The sequence below is a fragment of the Sus scrofa genome, chromosome 14, assembly GCF_054392235.1.
Source record: "Sus scrofa isolate SSC_HxYL_T2T_F1_AM1 chromosome 14, Sscrofa_HxYL_maternal_Yorkshire_Landrace_v2.0, whole genome shotgun sequence".
In the NCBI taxonomy this organism is placed as follows: domain Eukaryota; kingdom Metazoa; phylum Chordata; class Mammalia; order Artiodactyla; family Suidae; genus Sus; species Sus scrofa.
This window is the reverse complement of record NC_139396.1, coordinates 107637970-107653762: the sequence shown is the minus strand read 5'-3', so window position 1 is coordinate 107653762 and position 15793 is coordinate 107637970. Positions and strand designations below refer to the sequence as shown.

The window sequence follows — 15793 nt, the reverse complement described above, 5'->3', positions numbered from 1 at the left end:
TAGTCGGATTCGCCAACCACTGCGCCATGACGGGAACTCCGAGGAATGTCTGTTTCTGATGGTTGTATTGGGAGGGTTCACGTTCACCTACTTGCAGACCCTTGGACTCTCAGGCTGTCTCCTTCTTATGTTTCAGGTGATGTGTATCTTAAAGCCACGTTTGCATCTTTTGTCAAACAGTCCCATTTATGGGAAGAATAAGCCACAGGAAAGAAAAAACTGCATGCATTAAGCTAGGCTTCAAAGTGTTGTTTTTAATAGCAGAAAAAAAAATCTGGAAACAATATGAGTAACTTCATAGTAGAGAAATGGTTAATTAAGTAAAGGGTAGCTTGTGGTGAAGGAAATGTTTAACAGTGATAAAACCCTATGATTATGAAGACTATGTAGCAACCAAAGAAAATGCTTACAATACCATGTTAATTTTAAAAATCAAAAAATGAGGCACAATGAAAATAAAACTAGGTAAATATGTTTGCATGAGCCCCCCCCCCAAGAAAAACCCCTAAAAAACAACCCCGAAGGAAACGTGAATAAGAAGGGTTATTAAATTACGGGGTAACGAGACTCCTCTTTTTTTGGGCTTCTGTTGCCAGATTGTTACTATATGTAAGATGGTGTGATAGTTAAAAACATAGAATCTGGAGCTAGATTATTTGGATTTGAAGCCCAGCTCTACCACTTACTGACTAGCTGTATGACCTTCAACAAGTTACTAAATGTCTCTGTGCACCTCATCTGTGAAAATGAGGATAGCTATAGTATCTAACTCTGGATTATTGTGAGGGTTGCAAGTGAGTTAGCAGATGTAAGTGCTGTGCAGTAAATGCTGTATAATCACTAGCTATATGAAAAATAAATTTAATGATCATAATTCATCCATAGCTTCATGTCTTAGTCATAAATAAGGGCTAATATTGGTGTAATTTTCCTTCTCTTTTTCTTCCTATTCAAAAGTGCTTTTGCCTTCCCATAGTGATAATCATAGTAATATACAGTGTAAACTACTCCATCTATTACTATCACATTGTGAGAATTTTCCACCAGCGTTTCTGATGGAGGACCATGATTTCCTGATCACTGCTTTCCCTCCATCTCCTGTCCCCATCCTCAGATAACCCTTTTATCACTGTTAAACATTTCCTTCACCACCCCAGACTCTTCTCTGGCTCCAACAATAAATACCATGGTTAACTGATTGCAAATATGGTCACAATTCTCCACCCTTCCTTTGCAATGTGACTTTGCAGCTTCTCCCATCAAGACAAAGGGTCTATTTCCCTGCTCCTTGAATTTGGACTGGCCTGGTGACTTGCTTTGGCTTACAGAATGCGGTGGAGATGAAGGTGGATGGGTTCTGAGGCCTCAAGAGACCTCATGTACTTCCACTCACATAGGTGGAATCCTGCAGCCGCACATGAACAAGTCTATCCTGTTGGAGGATGAGACATAACGTGGAAGAGAATCCAGTTGCCCAGAGACCATCCTAGCTTCAGACCACTGACCTCCAAACATGTGAGAGAGACAGCCCAGCCAAACTCAGCAGAACTGTCTTGGAAGAATGAATGAGCCCCACTAAGACTAGAACCGTTTAGCTGACCTGTTGACTCATGGAAAAGGATAAATACTTATTGTTTGGGGCCATTGAAGTTGGAGGTAGTTTGTTTTGCAGCCATGGCTGACAGATATAATCACGAAGAATAAGACCACTGATCTGAACCCCTCTGGTTCCCTGGGCAGGATGGGTTGGGCACCCTCTCCACCTCTTCCCCCCTGAATCCCTTGTTCTGGGTCCTCGTGTCCATCCTGCTACCACCTAAAGTTGTCAAAGCCCTCAAGTCATCACATTTGTGGTCCTTGATGGGTAACCTTTGTCCCTGCAGTCTGGGCCCCTTTCTGAAGACAGCCCCATGGTGGGGGAGGAATGAATCTGTGCCCCTTGGAGGCCCTGTCTCCTCTCCCTGTGGATCAAGTCATTTTGCTGGGCTTCAAAGCAGAGGTGGGTAGCACAGAGCTCTCAGGCCCTGGGGAGTCTGTGGGAAGGACAGGTGCACTCTCAGGCCCTAGGACCTCTCCTACAAGGCTTCCCCGGTCTCCCTCAGGAGCTACCACACTGACAGCCTCAGGACACATGGAAGGAAGGCAGCCTGACAGAAGTCCCAGGATCACAGGATTTTCCCAGCTGGTGGAGCCTAAACAGCTGTCAGTCTAACCCCAGCCTGATGCCCCTCAGGTGCTAACAGAATCAACATACTGAACATCCCTTAAAAAATGCTGCTATGACAATGCTGCCATATAGATTGCCATAAACTTTTCAAATACTTTAGAGAAAGCCCTTTTTAAGTAAATTGGTAAATGTGGGAAGTTCAGCAAATTGGCCACTCAGCACATTGATTTTGGGGAATTGTCTTGTCGAATTGATCCAGAGTCCTGTGCCTGCCACTTCCTGTCACCTCCATGGGCCTGGCACAGCACTTAGGTAAAAGCCACGCTCAGGAAAGACGTCTTAGATTGAAGAGCAGGCGATCTTGGCCTGCGTGTGTCACATGCAGCTGTGATGTCAGCTCAGAGATGTCCTCCAGGCAGCCCTGGGCTACTTTCTCTTTCGACAGACAGTGCACAGTGTCAGTGAACTGGAGTACAGAGGCTAAATTCCCAGAGCCTGGCACACCCAGCACCCCTGCTGTTGATTCCACAGTGATGCGTGAACCCCAAGATCTGTCACGGAAGACTGTGGGTGGAAACCACCAAGCCTGGGCGAGTTCAGACTTCCTGCAGGGCAGCAGCAGGGCATGTTTACAAAGGAGCCTGGGCAAGGCCTATGCCCGACTTTATAGTCATGATCCCACTGACTCCTCCCCATAGCTGGAAGGGTAGAGTCTATCGTCCTACTCTGTCACAGGTGAGGAGACTTAGGCTTAGCTGAGCTGGGGAACGTGCTCAAGGGTGCACAGCTGGCAGGTGGTGGAGCTGAGATTCCAACCCAGATGCAGCTTTCCTTCCTGGAAATCTGCAATATCCCTTGGGCATGTGTGGCTCTTTGTAAGTCTGCTACAGGAAACTGCGCTGCCTCATAGTCTTTATGAACCTCAGTTTCCCAATCTGTGAAATGGTGACCATGTTTCCCTGGGGTGGTTCTGAGGATTTGCATGAGATCGCATGGTAGCAAAAATGTTTGTTTTTCTCTTCTTTTTCTAAGTTGTTTTGCAAAGTTCTGCAGTACATCCCTAATTTCTCTTTACTGTGACAAAGAAATTCTCTCATATTGAGATATAGGGAAGTCATTCTGGCTTATACATGAGTTAATTTTGTGCTAACTGAAATAGCCTATGTGTGGCCTATCGAACATATATTGTAGATATGCTTTAGTTATTATTAAAGAAAAGGGCATGTTGACCAGAAGTAAAGAATGTCCATCTTAAAAATCAAGATTAAATGCCCCTCTTCCTGGAATGCTAATGCTGGTGCCCCTTCAGTGATGGTAAGACCCCCTTCCCAGGAGCCAAGCCCATACTGACTCTCTGTGTACATGCTGGCTTTTTTTTTTTTAAACCAAAAAAAACAAAACAAAACAAAAAAAAACAAACCTCCTCTTTGAAGAAATGTAACCCTGACTTGTTTAACATTCTTTGTTCTGACAAGATATAGAACTGTGCTGAAAACCTGTGCTTCTCTGGAGTGGTTTCTTAGAATAATCACGGAAGTGGGCTTCAGGGCCAGTCCTCAGTTTAGCTCAAATAAAACTCTATTTTTTTTTTTTTTGGCTGCCCCCTTAGCATGCGGAAGTTCCCTGGCCATGTATTGAACTTGCGCCACAGTTATAACTAGAGCCACAGCAGCCCCAGATCCTTAACCTGCTGAACCACAAGGGAACTCTTCTATTCTTATTATTGACAGCTTACTGATTATTTTCATGGACAACTGCTTCTGAGCAAGTCCATCCTGGGAAGGGGTTGCAGGGTTTGAGCGCACCCTGCCCTCCTCTGTGGGGAGGGCCTCGCGGAAACACACCTCCTCAGCCAGGCCAGGGCCTCCAGGGAAGCAGCCAGCCGGAGTGGAGGCACCTTGCCTGGGCGGGGGCCTCACACTTGGGTTCAGTGTGTGAGAACCGGTTATTTTTACCCAGCCCCAGTGGGATGTGATGCCAGTCAGAAGGAGGGCCTGTCAGCTTCTCCAGAGAAATGGCCTGAGGCTGAGCCCCACAGCCTCCCTCCCTCACCTTCACACCCAGGCTCCTCCTGGGGCACAGGACTCTGGAGATGAGAGGGGTATGGAGGCTCTGGCCCTGGTCATAGGCTCCCTGGGCCATAGAGGAGACATCTCAGACCCCTGAGCGGGGCCTTAGGCTGCAGAGAGTGGGGAGCAGGAACCCTGAGTTTGAGTCAGGCCTGGCTGTTTTTTCCCATGGGGGCTCTGCTTGCCTCAGGCTCCAGGACCCTCCTACAAAAGGTCAGCTGAGGTCCAGCTGTTCTAACCTCACATCCTCGGTCAAGCAACTCCCGTGTGTCACCTGCCCCAGGCCTGGTGTCCTAGTACTGGGAGCTAGGTGCCTGCAGCTCTCCATTGGCCCATCTTCCTCACAGCCCAGTACTCCCCAGGCCTTTTAGGAGAGGGCAGCCTTGTTCTTCCAGGCCTCACCCTGGCAGGGAGCCCAGCTGTGCACCTCTAGCCTGGCATCTAAGCCTGGGGCTGTCTGCTCGCAACTCTGGGGTTCCTTGGACCTGTGTGCCCCATCCCCACCTGGTCACCTGCCTCATGTGGTAGCTCGGTCATGAGGCCAGCCCTGCCTTGGTTCATAGCCTATGAGTGCCTCCTGACCCCCCACTCGCTATGTCTTCCAGGCCACTTCTTGCCCATCTCATGCCTCCATATCAGCTTCTTCCTTGGCCTGCACTGTCCCCTCCACCCTCCTTGCCTTCTCTCAGGTTCTTACACCTGGATGGATGCGGAACTTACCTTTCTGGGGCATCAGGTCTGGGCCAGGAAGTCGGGGACAGCAGATCCTGATTTTCCCGGGCTTGGCAGGGTTCCTGGGATGCCTTCTCCCTGCGGGTGGACACAGGGGGACAGATTCCCTCCCTTAGCATGCCTAGGGACACCAGGGAATTTCCACTCCCAAGGCCAAGGTGTTCAGGAATGTTTATTCAAGGAAAGTCAGGATGGGCCAGGCTACAGAAGAGCTCTGGGAAAGAGTGGGCTTTTAGATGCCTTATTTTTCAGAAATTGCAAGTCAATGGGGGGGATACTCTGCCCTCAGACTATGTCTTCCTTGTGTTCCTGGGCGAGAAACTGTTCAGCACCATCACTCAGAAGTGTTATGCCCATTGACACAGTAATTCTCCCCTTGGCAAGAGAAGAAAATAACCCTAAATAGAGAAAGCGTCTTATGGTCACACATGCATTTTCCCATATACTTAAAATAGTGCAAAGTTGTGAATCATCTAAAGGTCTAAACATGTAAATTCATCATAGCACATTCACTTGACGGCAAGTTATATCTAAAAATATCATTAAATAACACCAACTTGGAAAATCTGCCAGAGATATTCTTAACTAGATAGGAAACTTAATGGGGAAAAGTATTCATCTTCATTGAATTGTCATTAAGGTAACACTGGCAACTTCTAACATGTCCAAAGTCAAGGACTGATAAACTGCTTTGCTATGGACTGTGTAATTGATAACCAATTACAGAAATGCTTGTATGCATACTGAAAAGAAACAAATGAAATACCGTACATAGCCATTCTTGAGTCTTGAAATTATGGGTGTTTTTTTTCATCCCTATATTTATTTCTATATCCCTAAACGCCAATTAATGTTAAAATAACCATACCTGCTAACATAAATAAATAAAAGTAGGCAATTTCTAGAGGGCTAGGCAAGAGAAAAACCTCAAAATATTCAGCTATCTGAATTGAGAAAGCCAGGAGAGCTAAATAGTCATATTCATAGAGATGCAAGGGCCGTCTACCCTACTTCTCAACACTCATGGCCATGACCCCCGCCCCCAGCTCCTGTCCCATCTGCCATGAGTACTTCCTGTCCATGAGATTTAGGGGATGTTCAGACTCAGTTGGTCTGCTAATTAGTTTATTCATTCACTCAACACACATTGACTGTGCCCTCAGTATTAAACAAGTGCAAAAGAGTGGCTCCTGAACGTCTAGCATGAAGCTACCTGGCTGCGAGGTTGCGTGTCCACGTGGCAAGTGCTCTGTTTCTACTTAGCTCACGCGTGTGTCTGGGGGACTGGGGCTCTGGGTGGATACTGTGGGGTGGGAAGACTCCCAAACCACCCCCGGCTGCTGCCACTGTGGAGAGAGGTGCTATACAGGTTCAGGGGCGACAGCCTGTATTTCCAGGGCCCAGGACTGCCTGTGGGGAGGGGGACTGCCCTCCATTTCCTGACATGGGAGTCCCTGCTCAGGGACCGAACCCTGCGTGGGAGAAGGGACAGTCTTACCTTCTGCAGAGAAGAAGGACAAGCAGAGAAGCAAGATGCAGAGCAGGCTGGTGAGGGCTAGAAACCTCATGGTGGTGGGATGGGAATCTCAGGTCCTGGGGAGGCTGCTGTGCCGCAGACGTCCTCCCTTGGGGCCACCTGGGACCTTTATAGAGTGACACACAGAGAGGTGTTTCCTGATGGGCAGGGCACCAGCAGCCTTGGAATTCTCATAAAGGGTAGAGCCAGCCCCTCCCAAAAGGGCAAAAACAGCTTTTCAAGAAGTTGAGAGCATTTAGTGAACTGTAGCACACAGAGCTATAAATGCCCAGCCCGGGGAGGGAGCTCCCAGTCCTGGCCGCAGGAAACTCCTGACAGGGAAGAGCCACTTCCCAGAGTTGAACTTTAACTTTTAGTGTCAATAATCATTCCATCAAATACAGGTTTCCCTGCTCATTCCTTAGATGTGGCAGGAAGAAGGACCAAAAAAACCTCTGCAAAGCCTCAGGGAAGAGTCTTGGGCATCAGTTGAAAAGTAAGGAGCACAGGGCTGGGAATCAGATGGTCTGGGTTTGAGTCCTTGCTCTGCCACATATCTGCCATGTGACCTTGAATTTGCTGTTGAGCGTCTTTCAGTCTGCTTCCTGTCTGTGAAATGGGCACAGCATTCTCTTTCCCACAATCCTGAACAAGGACATGTGTGAAAAGCTGTCTGCAACATGGGAGATGCTCCTATGGCTGGAAAGGAGGTGGATCAGAGGCTGGACCTTGATGGGTGTTTAGGACGATGATGAAGCCAAAGGACAGGTCAGGTACAGGATCAACTGAGTAAAGATGTGGAGAAAGAGAACATTCCACAAGGGCAAGCATGGGGCAAAGCCAGCTGATGCCACTAGAGGTTCTGGTGTCACCTACTCCTTGGACATACAATGTGGGCTCAGCCATGTGCTTGGCTCCAGGGACACAGAAGACACTAGGCCTGGCTGGTCTCAGGGAGCTTCTGGTGGAGGAAGCAGTCAAGCAGACACACAGATTGCATTTGCCCTTGTGATGTTGTATCCATCTGTCCTTTGTCCTGATACGTGTGCTCTTCTAACCCAAGAGCTGGCTCCGTTTCCCACCCTGAAAGGGCGCCGTGAAGACGGTGGTATCAAGTTCAACACTCCAGGATCATCCTGGTTCCCGGCAGTCAATTCAGACAGTCCCTGCTGCCTGGGACCGGCCTGCTTCTCTTGCTAAGAGATTAGAGATTCAATTTAGATCACATGCTCAAGACAGTTTGGTGAGCAAATCCATTGCCAGGGAATATTTTGATAGCTTATGGGCTTTCTTTTGTTTTCAAAAAGTTTAAAACTAATCCACACAAAGAAACTGGTTGAGTCTACCAGGCTTAAGGCCCATGCATCATTCTGTGTTAGTCACCTATCCAGCCCCAGCCTGCCTCCCTTCCCAGGCTGTGTTCTGAATCCTGCAGGCTGTGCTAAGCAGGCAGTGGCTGTGACCGAGGGTGTGGTTGGGAAGACCTAGGGGTCTGCAAAGAGTAACTTCAGAGCTGGTGCCCAGGAGAGTCTCGGGGGTGGCCATTGTATGATGGAGGGTCAGGAATGTGTGGCTCTCGTCTTGAGGCTGTCTGTATCTGCCAGCTCTGCACACATGTCTTTCTTAGATTGCTTGTTACAGGTCCCTAAATGCAGCAAAGTTTCCCAAAGATGTTTCCTGAGATAAGATTACATCCACGACTCACATCAAGGACTGTTACCACTATTCTGTTTTCTATCTGGGGTTCATTTGTGGTGCCAGCACTGAGTTCTCTGGGCAATAGTGTACCTTTGGCTGCCACTCACCCATTGCCTGCAGTGCTCTTTGCAATGGCATGATTTCTTTTTGCTTTTGGCAAACCCTCACCAGACGGGAAGGGAAAGAATTGGTTACTTGGCAGAGAGGGCAGGGACTGGGCCAGATCTTCAAGCTGAACTCTAACTTCTTAGCAATGGGGCAGGAATTAGGAAAGACTCCCAGGCTATGAAGAGAGAGACTGGTTTGGGTCCGCAGTCTAACTAAGCCAGGACTTGAGATATTTTCCCAGGACTCTCAGCCACGGAGTCAGAAATAGGTTCTCAGTACAGCTTTTTTTTTTGTTTTGTTTTTTTGTCACCAGAGGACTAGCCATAGGGCACTAAACAGCTAAAAGAGCAGGCAACCTCAAGGGCTCTGTTCTCAACACACTGACACATACGACTCACAGATTTGCAGGGGCTCCTGGGACCATATATTGAATAGGAAGAGTAGATTCAGATGTCAGAATTCCTGCTTTTTAAATGCTTCTAAAAAATTACTGAATCAATCTATGATGCATTAATTTGAATAACACAGGGTATTAAGTATAAATTCCATTTGAAACTCCACTCTCCAGAGACAATCTTTGTTCATGGATTTTTCACCTGCTTTTTTTTTTTTAACTTTTCAAAGATAGCTGTTAACTTTTTACTTTAAATAAAGGAAGAAACACCTCTGGCTCTTGAATATTTGAAATCGCGTGTTGAGCTGAGAGAGGTGAAAATGAGAAGCATTTTAACAGGAATACCTGTTAGTTTTAAGCACATGCAGTTTGGGTACAAAAATAGTCAAATTTGAGGCTTTGAATAATTTCCAAAGATGACAGTGAACACTTGGCAGCCTTCCTGAGAAAAAAAATTCTCCAGAGACACACCTAACACACAGGGGAATTCACAAGGAAGAAAACCTTCTCAAGGCAAATTTGTGATTTCTAAGATCAGTTAGGAAAATGCTTAAAGTGTCCTTCCTTTTACGATTAAAGCATTTGGGCCTGTGTCCCTCATGGTCACCACAATCTTCTTCAAGGCTATTTTTTGGACCTTGTGATTGATCAGAAAGGACTCTCCCTCTTGTATTTGCTCAGCAAATTGCAGAGCAAGGGAGGGGCCAGAATCTGGTGTGATCTTTCAATTGTCTTCTCATTTAACCCTTCCCCACCTTGGGGAGGCTGGCATTTATTTCCATCTCGCGACAAAGGAAAGGGAAGTTTTCCTACATCTAAAAATAAAAAAACAAACAAAGAAACAAAAAACATGTTATGGCAACCTCTCACCTGGAACCAGGTCTGATTGCCTCCAAAGCTAAGGTTCTTTCCTGACCTCGATTCCACAAGAGGTCATGAGTAGTTGCAAATAACCCACAAGGTTGATGTTTAGCTTGCGCGCACCCTCAAATTGTACCAAAAGCTGATAGCTTCCTGTTTTTTTTTTTTTTTTTTTTTCTTTTTAGGGCCACACCTGTGGCACACAGAAGTTCCCAGGCCTAGGAATTGAATTGGAGCTGCAGCTGCCAGCCTACACAGCCACAGCATCGCCAAATCTGAGCCGCATCTGCGACCTATACCACTGCTCATGGCAACGCCAGATCCTTAACCCAGTGAGCAGGGCCAGGGATCAAACCTGCATCTCCATGGGTACTAGTCAGGTTTGTTACTACTGAGCCATAACGGGAACTCCTTCCTGTATTTTTTACAGTTAATCTGAACTTCCTCATAGGCCTATAACCAGTGGGTTTTTCTTGCCATGGGTGTCCTGCTTTTGGTGTCAAGGCTGATAAACCTGGTGTCTGTTGCCTCCATCTTTGACCTTGCTAGTTCCCTAGGTACTCACTGATGCACTGAATCCTCCCACAGTTACTCATGCCCCCTCCGAAGCCCACTCCCCCCGGGCCCTGTGTGGGCTGTCTACCAGCTGTCATGCCTGTGGACTACCCTGCCTCACCACGGTGGCTGCCAGCAGATCTGCAGGCTCCTTCATGGGGATGTGTCAGGGTGTGACCTTCTCTTCCACACCACAAAGGCACCAGGGGAGACTAGAAGGCGCTGTCTTTTCAACCCTGTGGCCACATGTGAAGCCCCCATCTCTGAGTCCCTAATGGGAACAGTCCCATGGCTTTCTGCTTTCCACTCTCTCTCTGGAGTTCCTGACCTTTTGCCTCCAGCCCTTCACTCCCACCGCGTGGTTTTAGCCTGGAGTAGGGGACTTAGGATATTTGCCTTCCATGTCTATCTCTCTATCTCCCCTACATTCGTGAAGAGTGCAGACTCTAAAACCACATGATCCAGGCTTGAAGCAGAGTGTTACCATGTGATCCTGGACAGGTTGCTCAGCTTCTCTGTTCCTCAGTAAAACAGTAACTGAAGCTGGAGAGGAAGAAATGCTTTGGATGAGAGTGGAATGCTAATGCATCCTGTCATACGAAAAGAAGTTTTTGTTATATTAGGCCTTCAGATGCTGGCAGTGGGGTACATAGCTTCCTGTCCCTTTTTCAACAGACCTGTCTCCAAGAAATATCAACCTCCCACTTGTACTCAAGGATGCATAATGCTTCTTAAGTGCAGAATGATGACTGACTTTTAATGACTTGGGGCAAAGAAAAAATGCACTGAGGACTTCCCTGGTGGCTTAATGTTTAAGGACTTGGTATTGTCATTGCAGTGGCTTGGGTTTGTCCTGCAGCCTGGGAACTCAGGCAGGCTGTGGGTGCGACCAAAAAATAAAACAAAATAAAAACAAACACACTGAAATCCAGGCCTAAATAACTCATAGCAGATCCATTCACAAATGCGGATTTTTTTTTTTTTTTTTTTTTTTTTTTGTCTTTTTGCCTTTTCTAGGGCCACTCCCGTGGCATATGGAGGTTCCCAGGCTAGGGGTCTAATAGGACCTGAAGCCACCGGCCTACGCCAGAGCCACAGCAAAGCAGGATCCGAGCTGCATCTGTGAGCTACACCACAGCTCAGAGCAATGCCGGATCCTTAACCCACTGAGCAAGGCCAGGGATCGAACATGCAACTCATGGTTCCTAGGCGGATTCGTTAGTCACTGAACCATGACAGGAACTCCCACAAATGTGGATTCTGATGGAGAAGGGTGAGAGGACCAGTAGAGCAAGTGTTATTGACTTGGGCAGCAGGGAGGAGGGATGATGCCAAGGTTTCCCGCTTCTGCCAGCAGTTGGAGAACTGCAGGTAGGCTTGAGATGGCTCCTGTTTGTTAGCATCTGTTCTGTGCTTTGCAGGTTTGGCAGCAGGCTTCCCAGAAGAGAGGTGTCACCTTCCCCTACTCTCACCCCCACGCCTAGCCCCACCAGGACAGGGTGAATACGCAGGTGCAGCCAGAGCTCTGCCATCTGGGGGTATACTTCAACCCAGACACAGCGCCTCAGGGCTGCAAGGGCCTTGATGGCTCTGGGTTCAGTTCTACTAGGAGGTGAGATGGTGCCAATGGCCACAGGGTGAAATGTTCTGTTTTCCCACAAGTTCTTAAAATCTGAAAATCTTCTTTAAAAGTGTTTCAATGTATTTTCTTTTTCTTTCTTTTTTTGTCTTTTCTGTCCTTTCAGGGCCGCACCCGCGGCATATGGAGGTTCCTAGGCTAGGGGTCTAATTGGAGTTGTAGCCACTGGCCTATGCCAGAGCCACGGCAACGCTGGATCCTCAATCCACTGAGCAAGGTCAGGGATCAAACCCATAACCTCATGGTTCCTAGTCAGATTCGTTTCCGCTGTGCCACGACGGGAACTCCTCAGTGTATTTTCTCTTCATATGGATTTTTTAATTTATTTTATTTTTTTTGCATTTTAGGGCTGCACCTGCGGCATATGGAGGTTCCCAGGCAAGGGGTCGAATCAGAGATACAGCTGTCAACCTACACCACAGCCACAGCAACACGGAATCCGAGCCATGTCTCTGACCTACACCACAGCTCAGGGTAATGTTGGATCCTCAACCCACTGAGTGAGGCCAGGGATCGAACCTGCATCCTCATGGATCCTAGTCAGGCTTAACCACTGAGCCATGAAGAGAACTCCTGGACTTTCCTTTTTTTTTAAAAAAAATTACTTAAGAACAACTATAATATACCAAAAAAACAAACAAAAAACAAACAAACTCAAACCTGAACACCCCATTTTCCTTTCAGATGCCCACTTTTTTTTTTTTCTGGCGCTTAGAATTAGCAAAGAGTGAAAATCTTATAATTTTTCCAACTTCTTTTTTTTTAAATTTTTAATCCATACTAAATGGCCACACCCACGTCCTGTGTAAGTTCCTGGGCCGAGGACTGAATCCGCACCTCCTCATCGACCTCCACAGTTGGATTCTCAGCCCACTGCACTCCAGTGGGAATGCCTCTCCAACTTCTTAAATGCTTCTGCTATTTAGATGAGGTAGGTGGTCGTACTTCTATCTTTTCTGAGGCACTCTGTAAAAGGGTGGCACATTTGGATTGTGAGCACACAACCAGAGTCACAAACACATTTGGTTTGCAGGCAGAGAAGGCTGGGTTCTCTGCAAACTAGGTGGAGATACTTCCCATAATGCTGTGCAGGGAGGCTGCCCCAGACGTGCTCCTTCCCGCTGAAGCTGTGATCCCCCTCAGCCACCAGCCCTACTGTGCTGGTGTGTGTAGGACATCTATGTTCCCGTGGGCACCCTGGATGATTGCCCCTTTCTCTGAACTCCTTTAATGATTAGTCTGGATAATGCCTTTGTAGCTTCTGAATAATGACTTCACATTTACCTTGGGTCATCTGTTTGTGACTGTTTCTCACATTTTTAACGATATGGTACCAGAGTGTTGATCTCTTGAACTGATCTCTTAAAAAACGTAACTTGAAAAGATTAACGCTGTTGTTTTCAGGTTCCAAATTCCCCACCAACAGTAAAGTTTTCTATCTCCAGCATTCCCTGCTCCACAGTCCTCTCATGAGATTTCTCCTAGCCTCCACCCATGGCCTGTGCCCATCTGAGGCTGTCTTCCAGCTGACTTGTTTCCAGCCAGGCTGTGACTGCAGGGCAAAAGGGGTCTCGTTCATCCTGGTTTCTTCCCACAGGTGATGCTAAGAGTTCATTCCTTCGAGGAGTACCCAACTGAACAAACCCTATTAATCCCGGACGCTTCTTAAAAACAATCAGATCTGAGTTCCCATTGTGGCTCAGAGGTAATGAACTCAACTAGTATCCATGAGGATGCGGGTTCGATTCCTGGCCTCACTCAGTAGGTTAAGGATCTGGCGTTGCTGTGAGCTGTGGTGTAGGCCGGTAGCTTTAACTTTGATTTGACCCCTAGCCTGGGAACTTCCACATGCCACAGGTGCGGTCCTAAAAAGACAAAGCCAAAAAAAAAAAAAAAAAAAAGAACAGTTAGATAATACCAAACCACAAATGCTCTGTCACTCAACTTCCATCGGTCTTCCTGCTTGGGAGTCATTCTGCATTGCTGGGAAATCAGTCCATTCAACCTGAGCGAGGTACATAACTGGGTGGGGCCAGGTCATTGCTACTTTCTTGTGGAAGATTCCCTCTGAATCATCAGTAAAAATTGCTATAGCCAATTATCAAGATAATCCTTCAGATACCTGTTCTTACAGGACAATGAGCTATTAGAAATGGAAAACAAATCATTACAAGATACCATTATTTCTTCAATTCTAAGAAGCTACTCATTTAAATATATGCTATTTAGTTTTTCAAAAAAAATCATGAATTTGAACACACATATCAGAAATGAAGTGTGAAAAATACTGCATCTTAGAACAGGTAGCATGACTAATGAGCTAATTAATTAAGATATGACACCTTTGCTAGGAGACTGTCCTAGGAGATTTGAACCTCATTTCACCAAGCTCTGCGATGCTATCTATGTAAAACTGTTTTGGGGCACATAGGTGAGCAGTCCACATGTTCCAGGCACATGGAAGGCTAGCCTGGAAGAATGATAGCCACCTGACACCATATTTACAGGTGATCAGGCAGTGGAAAGCATTTAAAATTTTATATTTCCTTTTTTTTTGCTTTTTTAGGGATGCACCTATGGCCTATGGAGGTTCCCAGGCTAGAGGTTGAATCAGAGCTACAGCTGCTGGCCTACAACACAGCGGCAGCAACGCCAGATCCGAGCAGAGTCTGCGACCTACACCACAGCTCACGGCAACGGCATCCTAACCCACTGAGCAAGGCCAGGGATGGAACCTGCATCCTCATGGATGCTAGTCAGATTTGTTAACCACTGAGCCACAATGGTAACTCCCATAAAGTATTTGTTTTAAAAGTGAAAAAAAAAAGTTTCTAAATTTGCGAGTTGTGAGAATGTCATTGGTCCTGCTAGAAAATATCAATTCTATATTTCTGGGTACAGCCACAGAGACCCCCTCCAAGACTTCTAATTCCCCCAGTGAGGTTGCAACACAACCTCTCAGCTGAGGGTGGAAGGCTGAGAGGCCCCTTAGGGTGGCTGGTATGTCAGTAGGTGAGGAACGAATACAAGCAATGAGCAAGAATGCTGACATGAAGGAAACAGACTGTGTGGGACCTACTCTCATGCTAACTGGCAGCAGCCCTGTGAGATACTGGCCAGAGTAGTCCATATAACCCTCCTTCCCCCATCAGACTTGTAATTGATTTCATCTTTGCTACTGGCATAAGATGCTCCTTTTGCTGTTTTCAAGTGTTAATACCGAGGGAACTCCTGAATTGTTTCATAAAAGACACAAAGTCCTCAAGGTCATAGCTTTCATATCTCCCCCCCCCAATGGCTTCCATTTTGAGTGTTAACTAAATTGAGTACATTTAAGGAGAATTCCATCTTACTGATTACGTCCACCTTAAGAAAAATGGTTTGACTTGTAGCTGAAGTGGACTGGGCAATACAGAAAAGGAGTTCATACGGTAGGATCTGGGGAAGTAAAACTTAATGATTACCATCCGTTTACCCTTCAATGAGGTTAATCCCTTTTGATAAATACTAAAAGTCTAATGTTGCAGGTATTTTCAGCTAAACCTCAACCTGCCTATTGAATTTTAGTGCTTTTGATTCTCAAATAGGATGTCAGCGCTATGGCATTCATCACAAACTTCTGTGTAATTGGTTAGAATGTTCAACTCAACCACTTCATTCTTCCCAGCTGTATGACCCTGGGTAAAGATTGAATCTTTGGGACTCAGTACACTCCTTGGCAGTGGGGACAGCAGTGCTTAGCTCAAAGGAATGTTAATTTAAGCAAAGGGCTTAGCATACAATATGGGAAGATTTCAATTCAATCATCAGCTATTACCAGCATATCTGGACCCTTCTATCCTATTCAAATGATACAAATCTTGCGTATATTCAGTTTCAGGAACTTTAATGTGGATATACATCCTACACAGATGGAACACCTATAAGGAAAACATGATTTTCTCCCCCAGCCGTAACATTTTAAAGTGTTCAGAAAATACTCAAGGGTTCAGGGTCCTCTGCACACATACCTGCAGTGAGTAGGACATAGGCTTCAGGGAAAACTTTGCTTTTC

At 46.5% G+C, this 15793-nt stretch overlaps 1 protein-coding gene and 1 long non-coding RNA gene across 3 annotated transcripts in view; one reads left to right on the top strand and one right to left on the bottom strand.

Moving 5' to 3' along the window:
* The window catches only part of LOC146396919 (uncharacterized), a 14599-nt gene extending 10937 nt beyond the window's left edge, over nucleotides 1–3662 (top strand). Inside the window, exon 5 of the long non-coding RNA XR_014827409.1 lies at nucleotides 1251–3662. This is a non-coding gene — a long non-coding RNA (uncharacterized LOC146396919). The remainder of the gene's footprint in view (nucleotides 1–1250) is intronic.
* The window catches only part of GPR15LG (G protein-coupled receptor 15 ligand), a 17407-nt gene extending 1614 nt beyond the window's left edge, over nucleotides 1–15793 (bottom strand). The window contains 3 exon segments of one of the 2 annotated variants that reach the window (NM_001243901.1): nucleotides 4957–5046; nucleotides 6467–6611; nucleotides 15750–15793. In NM_001243901.1, the coding sequence (NP_001230830.1) occupies nucleotides 4957–5046; nucleotides 6467–6536 (160 nt within the window). In that variant the 5' untranslated portion in view covers nucleotides 6537–6611; nucleotides 15750–15793. 2 annotated transcript variants of the gene reach the window in all.